The sequence below is a fragment of the Cygnus olor genome, chromosome 3 (genome assembly GCF_009769625.2).
Source record: "Cygnus olor isolate bCygOlo1 chromosome 3, bCygOlo1.pri.v2, whole genome shotgun sequence".
NCBI classification, from domain to species: Eukaryota; Metazoa; Chordata; class Aves; order Anseriformes; family Anatidae; genus Cygnus; species Cygnus olor.
In genome coordinates, this window is record NC_049171.1 from 84,560,692 (window position 1) to 84,579,258 (window position 18,567).

The following is an 18,567-nucleotide window of genomic DNA, read 5'->3' on the forward strand; positions in this document are numbered from 1 at the left end:
GTGTGTAACAGCCAGCAGACTAATGAAAAGAACTCTAGCAAGGACTGCATAAAATAAATTGCAAGTACAAAAAGAAGAGATCCTTTGATTACAAAACAAAGATACCAAGCATTCCCACTTAAGGGCTACAAAAACACACCGAATCTTTCAGTTCTCATAGGCAGATCAGCTAGGATTGAATTAGCTTATTCTAGATAAAGCATGAAGCTCTAAATGATCTAACATTTTAATCTGAAAGAGATCCGGCAATGCCAAAAGAAAATCTTTACAGATGAAGTTATCATTGACAGAGAACACAGTTCTTTCAACAGTTGTCTTAAAATATCTTGGATATGCCAGGTGAGAGACAGAGAAATCAACACTTGAGTCAGAGGAAAATGCAACTCTAGGAAACTGTAATTCAGTTCACTAAGATCACAACAGCAAAATTCAGGTTCAAATAGCTCTTAGTGTAAGTGAAAGGTGAAACTAGAAACTAAAACTGAAACTAGAAGCTTAAACTCAAGCTTGAAAGAACCAGTATACGTATACAAAGCTACTGGCTGAGCACAGTGAGGAAAACCTTGCAGCAATAAAGCCATTTAAGAAATAGTCTTAGGCTACCTGATTAGAAATGTTACATATACTGGACGAGGCACTTCAAATTAACAGCGATGTTGATGAACTTCTCATATGTGATAGAGTATATTGGACAACCTAAAGATATCTAAATTATGTCTGAAAAAATAGCTGGCATGACTGGAGACAATTGTAAGAAATTTTACCTCATGCACACACAGGAAAATGGAGAAAGGTAGATGGTGGAGCACTAATTGGAGCTTGCCATTATAGAAGTTAATGAGGTTTACATGTCTGAGTTTCACTTTGGGGGAAAACAAATGGTTGTAATGTTGTAATGGAAGGATACAAGAAAAACAACTAAAAAAGAACCAAAGCATCAAAGGTAGTGGTGCTATGCAGACATAGGTAGCCAGCAAGCAGCAAACCAGAAAATCCATTTCCTATGTGGGAAATGGGTTGATCAGGACACAGATAACTTAGGCACCAGACTTCAGACATAAAACATTTCTTTCATTTTTGTGTAAGGCTGTTGGGATTAGAGGGCTGTAGTGGAGAGGAAGTAGAGAGGAATGGAGGGTAGGAGTGGGCTGCTGAGGTACTTCAAAAGATCCCTAGAGATGTCAGGCCATGGGCAAGCATGCTCCCTGTTTATCTGTAAAACAGGTACAATGAAGACAGAAATTATGCAAATATTGCTACAAAAAGCTGTCTTTTGGGGGAATTACCTAAGATTACCAAGAGACAATACACTCTTCAATGTATACTAGGTTTTCCTAACCAGATAGCCAACAAAACGCACCAACTAGAATTTAGAGTTTTCATGGGTTTTATATTTTTGTCCTTTCAGATCTGCACAAGAGTTACCCAAACTTCTCCAGAAGACAGGCTACCTTTCAGTTTCTCACTAAAATAACAAGGATGCAACATGAAATTTTACTGTTAGACCTGTGTTACCTCCTTTTTTACAAAATAAAATAGCAACAAATATAATGATCATACAAATTATGTAAATGTTCAAACACATCCTACATTTCTGGAAACCTGTGTAAGATATGCAGAGTACTGTGCACTGGGAGGCCTGAATTACACTAGGAGACACTGATGTTTACATAAGTGAAAGGTGAAACTAAAACTGAAAGTAGAAGCATAAACTGAAGTTTGAAAGTACCAATATACATATATAAAGCTACTGACTGGGCACTGTTAGGAAAACTTTACAGCAACAAAGCTGTTTAAGAAACAGTCTTAACAGTCACAGAGGTGAAGAATGTGTTAGACTACAAAGGTAACTCACAACATTAATGGTCTCTCATTAGGATATCTAACAGCTTCTTGAGCTGTGGTGGCTTGTAAAGACAGTTTGGCTTCCGATGATTTATGCTAATAGTGCCAGCTAATTTCATATAACTTACTGAGCACAAACTCACTAAACAGTGACCTGCTATCAATAACCTGGAAAGAAAGCAAAGTGGAGAGTCACTCCGCTCCCAGTGCTGTCCATCATATCTCGAGCTTTAGCAGTTTATCGCTATCAAGCTCTCCCTTCCCTCTGTTGATTTCCTTACCTTGAAGGTACACCAAGGCTGCGTGGTGCTCTTCATTTGTTTTCTAGCAATAGCTGTTTGAGGTTCTGATCAGCTGTGATGCTCCCAGCCTTGCACCTTCGCACAGACACAACCTATTCTTTTCGCGAATGTACTTCATTCTTGCTTCTGCAAACCCTTGATGTTTACTTGGCCTTTTTACTATCTCTAGATGATAAGATGATGGAAACATTGATGAACCACCTATCAATTCCCAAATCTTAATTCATGGTTATGTATTTAGACAATGGAAAAAAGGATACCCCAGCACTTCAGATTTTCACCTAAATTCTATTTTTAATGTCTTACAGTTCTTTGGCAAGATCTTTCTCTTTTTTTTCCACACATGTTGCTCTAAATGTTAGGGACAAATGCCAGTTGGTAAAACCCCATAAAATAAAGCGGGGCTAAATTTTATTATTTCTGCTCTTTGTTTCATTCTTCCTCTAAATTGCTTTCTCCACCTTCACATTTTTGTCTCCCTCTCTCTCAGGTGATCCCAGAAGGAAGAAGTATGTTTACTACTGATTTTTTATGATTAAAACACTAAACTTTGGTCAGTGACTTACTCCTATCTATAGGTTCAGAAATTTGCCAGCCATGCACAAGTCCCCAAGGGCCTCCCACAAACAGGGTGCCAATTGGTGCTGAATCTAGATCTTAACCCTTAAGCATTAGCATCCCCCAGTGGTCCTATCTATCACTGCAGCTCAGGTCTTTTTTATTTTTGGGGGGTGGGGTGGGGGTATGTATGTTAGTTTTCTAGGTACTCCAACTTTCAGAAGAAATGTAAATTCAAGTGTGGTGTCTCAGAACTAGCCAGTACTTGGGAGTCTTTTCAGCTCAGTAAAGAACCATATATCACAGCTAAAGCTGAAAAAAATATACATCCTCAGTCATTGCATATATAATGTGTCTATTATAAAACACTAACCTGTAAGAGCAGAGATGTTTTTGCAAAACATATTTCAAAAAGGGGGGAAAATTAGACAAAAAGAAAATCAGGCTCTTTATTGGAGTGCATTTGAAGAAGAAAAAATAGGTTGAGAGCCCCTTCCGAGAATATTAGGTTCTACAGCTATTTTTGCCATTTTAAATTTTATTTTTTTACAAAATCATGAGTCATGGAAAAGATATTGTAGCAACCATTAATTTTTAATCTACCTTTTGATTGAAGTTCACAGACTTAGAAACTACCATCCATCATGCCTGCTGATAGAATTCTAAATCAAAAATTCCTGGCTGACATTTCATTCACACAGTGAAAACTCAGCTATGTTCTCAGAATATACCCTGAGCCTTGTTGTGACCTACCTTATTTGTATGAGTAGTTTGGGGGAGTGAGAAATATTCTGAAATAGAACATCCCAGCCGCTGTTCTTAAACCCAACCCTTTGCAAAATAATCTGAAGTTGTGTTAATGGGGACTGTCTTCCCTGTTCCCTGAAACACGTCAGTCACTGAAGACAGGTCAAGTAAGTCAATACTGCAGAATGTTGCTGGAAGGGATGGAGAACAGAAGGAGTGAGAAGAGCAGACAAATGATGCACATCTAACAGAAAAGTGTGATGCTCGCACCTACCCAGCTCCCTCCCATCCAGAAACAGAACAGCCACATCAGCACAAGCCCTGTGTTGGTGCTAACTCAGCAGAGGGAGGTTGGAGGGGGAAAGATGTGCGAGGCTGCCTGGGGGAAAAGACAACAGTGCTTCCGCACAACTCTCTCTGTGGGGTGAAAGGAAGGAATTTCCTCTCCTTAATGCTAGAGCCCTCCAGTAACTCCTCATGCTGCAGCACAGGAGATGAAGGGTTGCTAATTAAAACATCCCATCTGAGAATTAGTGGAACTTGCACACTAGCTTTAAGTTCAGCCAGAGCTTATAAGCAGTGCAGAAAAGAAACAGAGGTGTCTGTCCTCTCTGCACCAGAATCTCCCCAGACCTGATGCCACAGATGCCCAGAGAGGCAGCACACCTTCACCCCATCAGCTCTGCTTCATAAACCCAAAAGACCCATGGTGTCACTTTGGTACTACTTTTCTCTCTAGTTCTCATGTCTCTGAGGACATCAAGCAGAGTTTTATAACAGATGCATACTGCCACTGTTTGCAGTATGAGCACCGGATACTCGAGATAAAGGGAAAAGAAAAACAATAAAACCCCCAAACCAAATCCCCAGAACATAAATGACTTCTTTGCAATTTAGGGGGTCCTTCCCCAGAGGTAACCTAAAAGAAGTCTGCTAAGGTCAGTATCTCTTAATCTGAGTCTTCATAAGCAGCAGTCAGCCTGGAGTGTGAATGTGCTGAGACATGACAAAACCATGTAACACCTCTCGTTGATATTCTGTTATTTTGTGGTTAGAGGATTTTTGAAAGGAAGTTTATTTTAGCAAGCTGCTGAGTGCTGACTCTGATGTGGGGCAGCTTTCACTTAGGCAAATGCCTCAGCTTTTGTTAAGGCTCTTGGACAGACAGACAATTACTGTGACATTTACAAGAAAGGCTGTGTAGATACACTTGGCTTAGACTATTCAGTGAAAGTACGTCATAGGTTTTAACAAATAATGGACAATTATGGATCAGCACAAAAAGACAAGGCATCTTTTTGTTTTGATAGCCATATATATGCCTAAACAATGTTCCTCATAAAATGTCATTGTCACTACCTAAAATACAGAGGTAGGTATTCAGTATGACAAACCAGTTTTATGCAGTTTAACCATCTGTCTCCACCAGTTAATGAAGTGGATGATTCGGAAAAAAAAATCAGCAACCATCACAATGAAAACATGCATTACGACACGAGGCGTCACACAGCACTGAAAATCAACCCTGCTGCTAAAGAAATGGAAAATGAACAATAAACACATTACCTGAAATTGAAATTGTTTTTGACCAATTCTCCTGAGCTTTAAAGTTTTAACAATGATTTCCTATTTAATATGGACTTCTAGAAATCTCAGGTGATACCCTGTGGAGAGCACCATGAATATTTTTTCCAGAGCTGAGGAAAGGAAAATAGATAGCTATAATGGAACTGCAGGAGCAGCCAAGCAGTAGATTGATTCAACAGGAGAAATTCAATGCATCCCAAAAGATTTCCTAGGATTTGCTCTCCTGCTGCTTAGGGCGCAATTTGTTGTAATGAGAAACTGAGGATTTTGTTTCAGGTATGTCAAAGCTTGTGGTGATGACTTTAGGGTCTAAAGAGAAAACTAAAAGTGAAAATCTCTCTTAAATAATGCTTTCAGATGAAGAGAGAATAAGGACAAGTTCTTCAAGGTGCAAAAAAGGCCAAGTGTCTCATGCAAATAGCATTCCCTAAGAGATACTAATTCGATGCACAAAGTCAAACCCTTTCCTTCATCTCCAAACTTCTGCATTAACAGCTTGAAAACTACAGTACACTTCAGTAGGCAAAACAGAGAAACCTTTATTAAATTATCCGGTAAAACTGCACTTGGTTTCACTGCACTCTGCTCTCTTAAATGTCGGTAGAAAAATCCTCAGTGTTCGTTTTGAAGAACTGAGTTAACAAGCTATAAAATAAAAAACAAGTGTTTTTTTTATTTTTTTATTTTTTTAAATAAGGGAACATTTAAACAGGCAGGCTACTCTGCTCATCTGGAGCGTGCCACATGGTAGAAGGCTGGCAGGAAGCATGTACTGCTGCAGTACTACATTAGCCCTGTTTAAAAGGTTAAGTGGGACACGCATGATGTGAATTTCACCCCGAAGAAATGTGAGAATTTGTAGGCACTCATGGCCTTGTGTATGAGAAGTAATAGTGGCTATGAGCACACAGCTTCTTGCAGCACTGGTGGAGCAGCGCACATGCAGATTTCTTACTAATTACGTTATGGTGAAGGCTCTGAAACACTGTGCTGTTTCTCAACCACTGCCCAGAGTTTCATTCAGAAACAGGCTGCCAGATGAAATTTCCTCAGGCAAAATAATGCATGCTGATGGAAGCCTGGTTTGATTAGGGAAAATATGTAAAATGTGAAATGTTAATAACACATTGTTGTACATGGTGTAGCAAAACCTAAGAGAAGAAATGGATACTCTGACAAATAGCTTCCCAAGAACAAACATTCATGTATGAATGACTTTATATCTGAAGATTCAGCACAGGTTTACATTTAGTTACAAATCAAATATCCAGAACCCAAAGACTTGCATCACAGAGCTTTTAAAACAGGGCAACCAGACCAAAGCAGGCAACACCTGCCCTATCTCCAGTAAATGACCAAAGTTACATTACAGATCCAAGCTCCAATCAATTTCAAGACCTATCACATGAAGCGGGATCTTCTAGAGCATCCTTACGTACCAAAGAAAGGCCATCAGACTCAGAAAAACCCTATTTGCATGCAATTAGACACCCCCTGATACACATGCCCATCTTTGAAAACAGTTGAACCCGCTGCATCTCTTACCTGTATGGTCCTAGAGTCCTGCTGCCATAACACAAAGCTTGTTCCCAGGCTTCAAGGTTGATGCAGGCATCCATGGCACAGTCGAGCATTTTCAGCTGGTAGATATTTGTGTCTGGAAGAGGACCCGTGTTGCTGCTCAAGAGACTCTGACATCTTGCCAGAACCTGCTCCCACTCTGTTATTGGCCTTAGTTAAAGAAATATCTTTAACCAAACAAAAATACAAGTCCTAAATGTTGTTGGGAAGGAGTGGGAGCTACAGGGCATTAAGACTAAAAAAGCTGCCATCACTCCAGACTGCTTCAATTCTTGAAAACATACTTGAACTCATAAGTGGCAAGCTTAGGTAACTATGCTCTGTTTATACTTAGCAGAACAACTGCTAAAGAAGGCAGTATTTCAAGAATAAGAGGTAAAAGAAAAAAGACAAAATGAAAGGATATTTTAATATCTAACAAACTAAAAATGGTACATTTTTTTAGCTTCTGAAAAATTGTTATTTACTTAAGATACTCCTCAAAATCTTACACCCAACAGCAAGAACCCATGGAAATGTGTCTTCACAAAATGTTTCAGCAGCTAAAAAATGAAAATTATTTTTCTATGTACTAAAATAATGATACATACTTTCAAGCTGCCCAAGATTATTTTTTTTAATTATCATAAATTAGAACCTTTCTTGCAATTAATTAATTTTCTTTCTCCTTGAAACAGTTGTAAAGAACACTGTGTTTTTGTTGTTGTTGTTGTTGTTGTTGTTTTTTCCCCCATGTATTGATGCAAGCTTCACAAATAGGAAAGAAAAGCATCACAGTTCTGATGTCTGACTGTAGTTCAGGTTTAAGGATCTTGGCAGTAAGGATGATTTTTACATCCAATGCTATAAGTTTTTTTGTATTTGGCAGAGAGTAAGCTGGGGCTTGCATTCACTTCAGTTGGATGTTCCTGATCACAAACCACTTATTTTCATTACATGTTAAACTGGTTTAGCCTCTCTACAGACCAGCTTCTGCTCTTGCTGACCACAGCTAAGATGAACACTAATATTTCCAGATTTAAATAGGTAATCAGTTTAAACAGTTTAACAGTTTAACCAAGCAGTTTAAACACTAAAAATGTTACCATACACACCAGTAAGAACAAATCAAGCAAGCAACAGAAGAATTATAGTAAGAGAAGTAATAACACTGCTTCTCTCATGGTCCTTTCTATACAATCAACTCAAGGACGTTCAGCAATTATCTTCATGACATTACTGAAAACGTTATTCACCCCAATGCAGCAATGGATTTAAGTGTGCAATGATAACCCTGTAATGAAGTAATTAGTCCTTCCTGAACACAGGAATATTTACATACTTAAATTTAAGAATGTGACCACTCTGTGGCTGGGCCAGAATTTATAGCATGGTTGTTACAAGGCTAAACTAATTATTTGTGAACTGCTCTCATGCCCTTGGATTGAAAGAACCATACAAGGGAAGGAATGTGTTATTATAAAATTGCACCTTAACCTCTATATCTCTGGCAAACATCCATGTAGTCTTTACAACTGATTAAGGACAGACAAACAGAAGAATGATGGATAGCATTTCCATCTGATACAATTTTTGTAGTAAGTATGAAGCACTGACTACAGCACTAAAGATTACCATTTTAGCTGATGCATAGTAGTACTCTGCTTTTATTTATATTATGTTACTTTGTTCATTCACTAGCATCTGATAGCAAAACCTCTTGGGACCAAATTTCCATGTACACAAACTGCAAACTAGAGAACTCACTATCAGCTGCAACAGGACAAAAGTGAAGCTGGCTGTCCTACATCTAGTCCCAAGACTAGAGGAGCAGCCTTCAAGCAGCTCTGCTGCTGTTGCGTAGCGCACAATAATCCCCTCACACTTGGCTTTAGCATCTCAATTTTTATGCTTAAACTAGAATTTGGTTCTGCGACAGTCTGCACACACATAATGTTTCAAGTTCTCTTAACTGCAGATTTAGCATTACAGCACTGTATCAGTTACAGTCAGTAGATCAGATTTTGGGAGTCACTAACTTTCTAAACTGTGGACGCTATTCATTTAATTTGCTAGAAAAACACATTTTCAGAAACTAATGAGTATGTGCCTCAGTCAGCAAGGAAGGTTTCTGTTCATTCTTGGCAAATGGACAAATGTCAAGCCCCCTCCTCAGGTACTACATTCACCAATTCATGACAATTAGCACTGGTACAGCACTGTGCTGCAATTGAAGGAAAAGATGTCACATTTCAAATTGCCTAAATCTGAGAACAGAAGCTGAACAGACAGCAGTGACATTTTCTTCAATCAGTCCCAATACCTTCTACTACAGTGCATTTGATTCATTTTTAAATATCAGTGAAATTAGCAAACTTAATTAAAGATCCTAGCAAAATTCAGTAGGTGCAATTTCTCCTGCATTTAAATATAGGGACATTAAATTGCACGAGTATTTTGGCTCCATACATTTGGTACCAACATGATTGCAGCTGTATATTGCATATTTACAATTTAATATTCAGGTTAAAACATGGGCCCTGAACTACAGCTGAATGCCTGAAGATTCAGTATTGCCCATTTCAAGCTAGTGACTACAAAGGACTTTAGACCAGACTACAAACTATATGACTGTTAAAGTTAGATAAGTATTTCCCTTAACAACAGTCCTTTTGCTAACAAACTGAATCTGTCTGGGTTAGAAAGTAAGGTTTTTAAAAATTATTATTATTTTTGTTACAGAAAAAAATGTGATTACAGGTTTCCAGTCTGGAATATCATTATGCAAACTTGTTTTTTTATGCTGCTGAAAAGGAATACTGGAACATTTCATTCTCTCTAGCTCCAGATACAGCCTAGGTTTTGGAAAACAGTAAGGCATCTTGCTACAATATGATGAAATTCATGGTCAGTGAAATATCACTGAACAGATGAAGACAAGAGATGGATAAATGTGGCCATGCTCTTATAGTAAAAATCTCCACTTCTCTTATACTTGTCTTTTTTTTCGGTTGTTGATGTTTAGTAGTGTTTTAATTGGATTGAATGTCTACATGACGGCCATTAGGCTCCATTCCTGTTTATTAGTGCAAGATTATCCCATTCGATTTGCTTAATTATCAATTATTGTTATATATTATTATAACTTACAGTGATTCCATAATGCTTGCAGTTACCCTGACTGTAATTATGCCCTAGTTATTGCCAATGCTGTGCAAGGAGTGAGAACCTAGATTGTTCATAAAGGAACTAACGGGACAAAGAATTTAACAGCATTTCAGCTTGAAGTGCTGAGATTTCGAAGTGGATTTATTAGAAGTGGATTTATACGAAGTGGTATACTGCGATGACATAAGTCTAAACCTGAGCCAAAATATTGCTTCTTCATCCCAGGTACCTGCTATGCCTTACCACGAAGCAGTTTCAGTCCAAGTAATCAGAGGCTCTAATATCACAAGTACAATTAGGAATATTACACGTTTTAAATATACTCACATCAAATAGAATCATAGAATTATTTAGGTTTGAAAAGACCTCCTCTAAGATCATCAAATCCAAACAACGAATTACAATTATTTTTAAAACAACACAAGAATGGAAACTTTTAGGAAAAAATCTCAAAAGATGAACTGCTTTACTAAAGGGCTCTCTGGATTCTGCTCACAACTGAATGACAGTCTGTTGCCTGTCACTGAAAGGATACCTTCTTTTGATTTCGGATATCTCACTTCATTTACAGCATCTTTGACTTTTTTCCAGGCACACTCTTCACCTGCCAATTTCTCAGCATCCTGGTTAAAGGGAACAAAAGCATTTGATTAGAAAGACAGTAAAACTGAGAGTATGCAGTAATGATGAAAAACTATCTTAAAAGATCTCACTGACATAAGCGAGTTGTGGGGATTTTATCACTATTTTTTGGGAATGCACAAAAATTAATTTCACTTGATGTTCATACTCACCCTGTATTTGAAAATAAATGAGAAGATATCAAGGAAATGAATACAGACATGGAAATACTAAATACTCCAACCAGATACTAGATTTTATAACAAGAACTACGATCATTTGGAAAAGATAACCAGTGGCATGTGAATTTTACTATCAAAAATGCATGAATAAGATCAAATTCCCTCAAAGAACTGCTACCTAATATTTCACAGACCCTTAATTGCAATGTAGAAAGGGTTTCACATATAATTTTGTGCTGATTATAGAGACTTTACAAGCAGAGGGAACCTACCTTCACTCATTACAGTTGTAAGCATGAGCTTACGGGAAATGTCTGCTACTCAGAAAAAGCTGAACTTTGGTTTATTTTATAATTCATTGTTATTTCTTCCCTATTACAACAGTTATATTGTCCTATCACTTTGTCATAATAAAGAAGGCAAAAATGATTAATGGTTACAGCAGTAAGGGAAATAGTTTCTTTTTCCAGCTCTCTAGCAGGGACTAACTGCACCTTAGGCAAGCCACTTGGAACAAATTTATTAAAGCATCTACAGACACAGCTAAGCATCTTGAGGGACTTCCAAAAGCATCTAGATATTCAATTTCCATTGCTGCAAGCACTTAAATACCTTTAAAAATCTGGCCTTTAAGACACTGCAGTTCATTATCTCTCTCCTTACAAAAGGCTCTGCTACTCTCAAAAGACTGTTGTAAGTGCAAATTCTTTCAGAAATATTTTAAATACAGTTCTCAAAGATCCCTTCAACAGGGATGGAGGCCTGGAGATTAACAGAGAAAGTGTGTTTGAATCTAACCAACCACTCTGTAGCCAACAGATGCTCACTGTGTATATCACAGCACTACCTCTATTAAAAAGCTTGTAAGCTCTATCTGTCTGGAACAGCATAATTTTCTTACTCTACTGCTCCTTATTTACCATAAATTCAAATCAGGAAATATTTACAGTGAGAATCAGCACTCACTTTCACATTTAATTTGCAGTTTTGTCTTTCCATCTGCTCCATGAAACAACAGACCTCTGTGCATTCCTGGTATGATTAAATCAAGATTGGTATCAGCTGCCCCACTTATCTGTAGGATACAGATTACAAGGAGGGCAGCCTGAACCCACTACAGTTGGTGCATGCACTTCCCACACAATTAGTTCTCCAATCAAAAAGTTCACCTGGAAATAATTTTGTGCATAGCTGAATTTACCACCAAAAGACATAAGGTGAATGTCAGGAGAAACAAGCTTATGTTGTAGACATTTTATCAGCACAATTAATGGACATACCCAGCCCTGTTACAGCTTTGCAAGAGACTGACAGCAAATCTGTCAGCTTCAGCATAACCTCTCCCAGTTTTTGTGGGAGTACATCAATTTCTGAATTCAGCCTGCTAACCTGCAACAATCCAATTCTAAAACACCTTTGTAGATCAAGTGCTGCTCGCTGGTAGATCTGAAACATAAATCTGGCCTGTTAGATATTAATAATGACTTCTGTGAAATTTTAGGTTTAAGGAGCTTTGTGAAAAAGAAAAATTCTTTTAAGCCCGAATACAATTCTCAGTCTTTTTGTAGCACACAGTAAGCCTTACAACTAAAAACTCACAAAAAGGGAAATTGAGACTGATTTATAATTGAAAGAAAAAAACCTACTCGACAAGTTACAAGCCAATGATTGATGTGAAGCACCATTAGGACTCACCTTGCCTACAGTGGGACTAATGGATGAAATCAGGTTACAGTGTTCATTGACATAACTCTTTTGAGTTGCTTTTCCTTGTCTTCTAGAATTTTATTAACAATACCAAGCAGTCCAAGTTTGGGGTTTCCTCTAACCTTTGCACTAGTGCGTAGGGTTAAGTCATCAATGGCTTCATATCTAGGTAAAGGATAGGGAGTGTCGGATGGACAAATAACCTCAAAACCCCCTCCGGAGTCATGGTCTTTATCCCTTTTGTAAGAGATTTAAGGATGGAAGGAGCTGGGCATCATGCCCAGCTCTGGGAATGATTTCAGTCCCGGGTTTCAACGATAGGTTTTCTGTTTTCAAAATGAAGTATTTTGGGGATTGGCTTACATAACAACAAGCAAAGGCCTGGTCAGCTCACCCTTTTACACTGCTCTCCATCAGGTTTTCATATGCCAGAGAGGTTCTGTCCTCTCCTAAACATTCTTGTTCAAGGTGCAGTGGCTGCTCCTAAACAGGCAGCCGAGCAGGGGCTGCAAAACCACCAGGAAGGCTTGTCACTGAGAACACTTCTGCCTCCCAGCCTAATAAGCTTTATCCAAGTAACTTGTTTCTCTCCTTTGGACAATGCTTTGAAAGTCATGGCCACGTGGTATGACTAAGCCAGCTAAAAATACAAAGCTGCCTTGGAGTTGGAATTATGGAAATAATTGAAGTGATTAATAGTTATGCCAAACTGTTTAATTTAATCTAAGAGCATGGCAGTAACAGCTATGTGAGATTTAGCTTTCCACAGAGCAACACCCATTGAAAGCACCTCTTTTCAGAACATGTTCCCAGTCAAACCTCCAGGTGTGCAGAGCTGCCAACAATAAAGGAAAACAAGTTTTTGTCATCTGTAGAAAAGGAGACTCTAGCTGAAGAAAAGAAAGAGGCTTTTGAATAAGAGAAAAGAGTTAGCAATGCTGTGCCTAATTAATTTCCTTATTTCTAACATCAACACTAAACTGAAGAATTTGTTCTACAAAACAACAAAATATTTGTGTCTTAGACTAAAAAAATAATTAGACTTATTAATAATCTAGTCACAGAAATGCATGACAAACTTATGATGACTTTAGCTGGCATGCTTTACAATTCATTTCACACACTGAGGTGTGCTGGAGAAAACTGAGAGTAGACGTGTTGAAGGCTCATGGGGAGAGCAGAAAAGACAGCTGCAATACACGCTTTTCCACAGCAAGAGCATAACCCTGTGATACTCTTAATAACATAGGTACAATCCATTGGAGGCAGAAGTATCACAGGATGTGCTAGCTGAATCCACAATCTAAGGTACAGAGAAAGACAAAATTGATGTTGTGACTTATTCTGAGCAAATTATTGCAGAGAGAAGATGATTCCAGCACCTGTTTTCCACTTCCTTCAAACATTTGCTGGGGAAATTTGTCTATTAAAAGGTGAGTTAAAATGCAATAGTAACATTTCAATTCCCTCTCTTCATTCTTCTAGTACTGCAGCAGGTGCTTCTACAGCTTTCCTGATGAAACACGGCTGGGGATTTGTCATCTTAATACTAAAGCTTTCTGAAAATCTCCGTTAACTACCTATCCCTTGGGTTAACTATCCCAGACTGCATAGAGCAGTGCTTCTAAATCCTTTAGGCAAACCAATTTCCAGTTATATTTGGTTCTTCTAGTAAAATAAGCTATAACCTAAACTCTTCCCATCTGACACCTACCAAAAGGAGGGTGCTGTGTGCCTTCACATCTTCTTGAATGTAGTTTGGGTGCATTAAACACAAGGGCTCACCTACAAAATTTGACCAGACAAAATTCCACCCTTAAAATCTACTTGACTCTTCAGAATGGGCAGATGAAAAAATATTCTGTAAAGGAAAATTCTACTACCCTAAAGAACCATTTTTCCTTTCTTAAATGTGACAATGGTTTAACTGCATAAAGGATTCAAGAAAAGTATTAATATTTAAATATTTTCTTGAATATCATAATTTCTACAGCTTCTAGATAAAAATAACATTGGTTGTTATTTTTCTTTCAGAGTGTATCCAGCTTTCTTATCCAATTATCCTCTTGACTTTTAAATTTGTAGATACTCATTATGATACGTATTTCAGGAGCCTGAGAAAGCACATGAGCAGCTCTGTCCAGCATGCTCTGAAAATGCTCATAAAAATAGTCTGTGATACACAAGACATCACTACATGTCAATACTTGCTTTAAATACTACCCAGTTTTCCACAGTTAGGTTCCATTAGTGACACTTATAAAAATGAAACAATAACAACAAAAGACTGAAATAAGAAAACTAGAGTATATCTGATGAAGAATATAATCTATTTGCATGGTGATCAAACTTTAAAAGTTCTACAGTTCTGGCATTAAGTGATAGGAAGATTTATGATAAAAGCACCATCTCCTGAAGCAGTTAGATATATCAGTCACCACAGAAATAAGCTTTTGAAAATGATTCACCTCTTCCATTCCCTCCTATTCCTTTGCTTTCATATTGTTTGTAAGAACTAGCTCTTTCCCTATCCGTTTTGCTATCCTGGTGTCCTGAACACATCCCATCCTTAACTGACCTCTCCTTAGAAAGAAGCAAAATCTTCAAAGTACAGATAAATGATTCTCATTCCTTCCTGTTTACTCCACTCTTCTTTCCCTGACTATTTCTCCATTTCTCATACTTCTTAAAAGTTTCCCCTACCTATTCATTTCAAGCACTACTGCTTTTGCACCAAACATTAGCAGTCATTGATATTTGCTATCCCAATATTTAAAATGCTGACTGTTAAAACATTCCCATGTGGACATCCTCAGGGAGAAGACATCTCTCTCACCAAAGCAAGAATAGCCAATGAATCAGCATCATTGTCTCTTCTGCACAAATGTGCTCCTGCAGCCCCACCATTGCTCTTCAGAGATGCTCTTCATCTCTGAGTCTCTTTACAATGAAAGGGTTGATTAAGAGCTAGTCCTCCTTTCATACTTAGGCTACAGCATAGAAATAGGAAATGGGTTTTTTCTCCTCTCTACAAGGTTCTTTCTCCTTGTCACAGACAGAGGTAGAGAAACAAACCAGAAATTTGCCATGGAGAGAAACTGTGAAACTCTCCCTGCCTCCATCTGTAAGGGAGAAGTGGGGACAGGAAACTCCACACAATAAGTAACTCCTACATCTCTCTTTCTCCTTCTCATCCTTTCTCTAGAATGTCAGTTTCACAACATTAAAAGCCTATAACTACAGTTCAAACAAAAATTATGGATTTAATATGAAATATTATTGGGTATATTTTTGCAAGACAAAAATCACACTAAATGATGATAATGGTTCCTTCTGGCCACAAAATCTGACTATATAATGATAATCCTGTGAGGCAGCACCATGTATTTCTGTTCCTGCTCTCTTTTTGTGGAAGCTTTAAAAATATCTTTAAAAAGGAAGTGTTTTGAAATTTAATATTTTAACAGCTTAAAAGCTATGGATACCTGAAATATGTGAACATTTCACAATAAAGTGCTGACCACAACTTTATGATTTGCTTAATTTCTAAAAATTTCAGTGGCAAGTACAGATGTGCACCTGGAAGAACAATTTTGACCAACTCAATGGGTTCAAATTAAAAGAGTTTTTCTTAGGTTTTGATTGAAGAAGGTGTCAGAAGAGTTCAGACATTTAAAAAATGGCATGACATTTCAAAATAGATCTCTAATACATTATGCTCTGAAAGCATAAATAACAGTTTTCTGTTTCTAATTCTATTTAATTTTGCAGCAACAACTGAAAGTGTGCTTCTAGTAACTCAGTAACTCACTATTTTATACATGGTGGCCAGAGGAAAGCATTAATTGAGAAGATATTGCAGATCCTGTTGCAGATCTCCCAAAGGCTGTGGTTTATTGAATCCTAAAGCTTTGTTTTTTTTTCCCTCACTTTCAGTCTTGAAAATGACCATGTCATGAACTATGTGTATATGAAATGGGCAGTGCACAGAGCCCTGGACTAATGAACTGTTGTGACCCAGATTCACCTGTGACTTCTAAAGATTCGAACGTTCCCCTGCCCTGCCCCATAAAAATAATAACACCAGCTCCACAAGTGCCAGTTCAGCTATGCACAAGGTTATCCTCCTCAAAAGCTGAGCATACAGCTCAGCTCTGCCATACAGCTGTGAAGAGGGTGACAATTGCGATTCCAAGGCTAATCTGTCTGCAGAAGAAAATCAGTGTTACGTTCTGGGTAAGGCTACTAGGAGGGGGTGAACCCTGCCTCTGAACAAACTCAATTTGTACTTCTTATTTTTGAATTCTGAACGTAAACAAGACACATCACATGCATGCCATATTGCAGTTGTGCAGTACATTGTGAGACAGACTGCATTACCTCATGTAATTGATATCAGCTGTTCATATAGCACTTATCTTCATGGATTACTGACTCTGGTGTCTGGAATGGCAAAAGAACTGCACGGGCTAGTAATACTCTAAATTGTACTAGAATATTTAAGTCATTCACACCATTTATGTTTAAGCACACTACTTAGGCAATCAAATCAAGATGAGAGTTTCTCTAAACCCTGTGTACAATCAGTGGAAAAAAACAAGTACCTTCAGATAGTTGTATGAATATAATTTCCTTAACATTATCTAACTTAACTACAACATTATAGTGTTCCTTGGAAACTTAAAATAAGACATCAAGAACAACTGTGGGACATTTATTGCAATAGAATGCTTTTAATAAAGAGAAAATTAAGATAAACAAATCCAGTTTAATCTAACAAAATTAAATGGGACTCAGACCAATTTATCCCATAAACACCTTGAAGTTAATAAAGTTTTAAAGTATAAGGATAGAGAGGAGGAAAGAGTTCTCTGCCTCTTCCAGTTGCAAGTCCAATATGTCAGACTCACAGTTCTGCACACATAAAAAAATTGCATTACTTTCAGACTCAGACTCCATTCTTATCCACTGCAACCCACTTCTGTTCATTTCTGTGATTTATTTTTGGACACACACATTTTTAAACAGCATTTTTGAAGAATACTGCATCTGTATTTTTTATGTTACAGAGGCAGTAAAATCACATCCCTCCTCCTATTGACTCCCCTGCTTGTAGACTCAATGATCTTTGCCAGAGAAAAACATAACATTTTTCATTTCTGTTCAGATACCCGTACCGAGATTCATCAGACCAAAGGTACACATTTGGACTAGCCTTCAATTTAGAGGCACTCTCATGGTGAAAGCTGTATTATTCTAAAACAAACTTCTAAAATACATTAGATGAATAGCAGTCAAAGAGCGTCCTTTTTCTCTCCATTTTATCCATAAAAGAAGGCTAGAGTAACTAGCTCAGATGCTGATGTTTATACTGCAGCTGTCTGAGGTTTGGTGAAATAAATCACAGTTGCAGATCTCCATTTCAGATGTGGAACGTGTTCTACCTTTACAGTGGTGGCATATTTTATTTCAACAGGTCTAATTTACTAAGCAATTCCAGTTACTCTGTATGATTTACCTGTCCTCATAAATGTTTATTATTCTCTCAGTCTTTGTCATCCACAAATTTTATTGGCAATGATTTTGCAATTACTTCCAATTCATTCATGAAAATGCTGGGTACTGTAGAAACAGGGTCATTATGGACACACTCTGAAGCTATTTGGTAAGCATTATATATAACTGATGATTATGGTGATTTAATGCGGAAGTGTGGCATCAGAACAACCTTTAGAGTGTATATGTAAAAATTCCTGTAATAAGAAAAGACACCAAAATAACTAAAAGCTTTACATTAGTCTTGAATATCAGTCTCCTTTTTTTTTTCAAGACCAATGACACTCACAGGTCAAGAGTTATTATTAAAGCTTTTCTGTTTTGCATGTACTCTATGTGACAAAAATCTAAGTGAAAAACACTACAGACAGTATTTCTTCTCTCAAAAAGCACCATACAAGGATATTGGGTTACTTAGCAAGAAAGCAAGATGATATCTAAAGAGAATATAAACAATACATAGGGCTAATGCACTAAACTTCACAATAGCTCCTAGCCCAGACTTGGAGACTCTTTACATGAAAAGCACATGTATTTAACACATTCTGTAGTCATTTCAGTGAAGTTTTAATTATTCTGCTGTCCGACCAAAATATTTCCTATATTTATTTTTCAGCTGTGACCCCTATATACTTCTTCTTTTGCTGAAAAAGGAGTGATGATCACACAAGGGCTACCCCAGTTCTTTTCATAGTCCTTTCTCAGTACTGTTTCACAAAACCCCTGTGGGACAC

General features: G+C 37.6%; 1 protein-coding gene across 8 annotated transcripts in view; it reads right to left on the reverse strand.

Moving 5' to 3' along the window:
* The window catches only part of SMYD3 (SET and MYND domain containing 3), a 384,781-nt gene that overhangs the window by 42,474 nt on the left and 323,740 nt on the right, over positions 1-18,567 (reverse strand). For 5 of the 8 annotated variants that reach the window (XM_040551207.1, XM_040551201.1, XM_040551209.1 and 2 more), the window contains 2 exons: positions 10,303-10,390; positions 6,585-6,759 (listed from right to left, as the gene is read on the reverse strand). In XM_040551207.1, the coding sequence (XP_040407141.1) occupies positions 6,585-6,759; positions 10,303-10,390 (263 nt within the window). Of the gene's footprint in view, positions 1-3,512; positions 3,644-4,519; positions 5,685-5,718; positions 6,191-6,584; positions 6,760-10,302; positions 10,391-18,567 lie in introns of those variants that run through there. The other 3 variants (XM_040551206.1, XM_040551205.1, XM_040551202.1) reach the window with 3 other exon arrangements.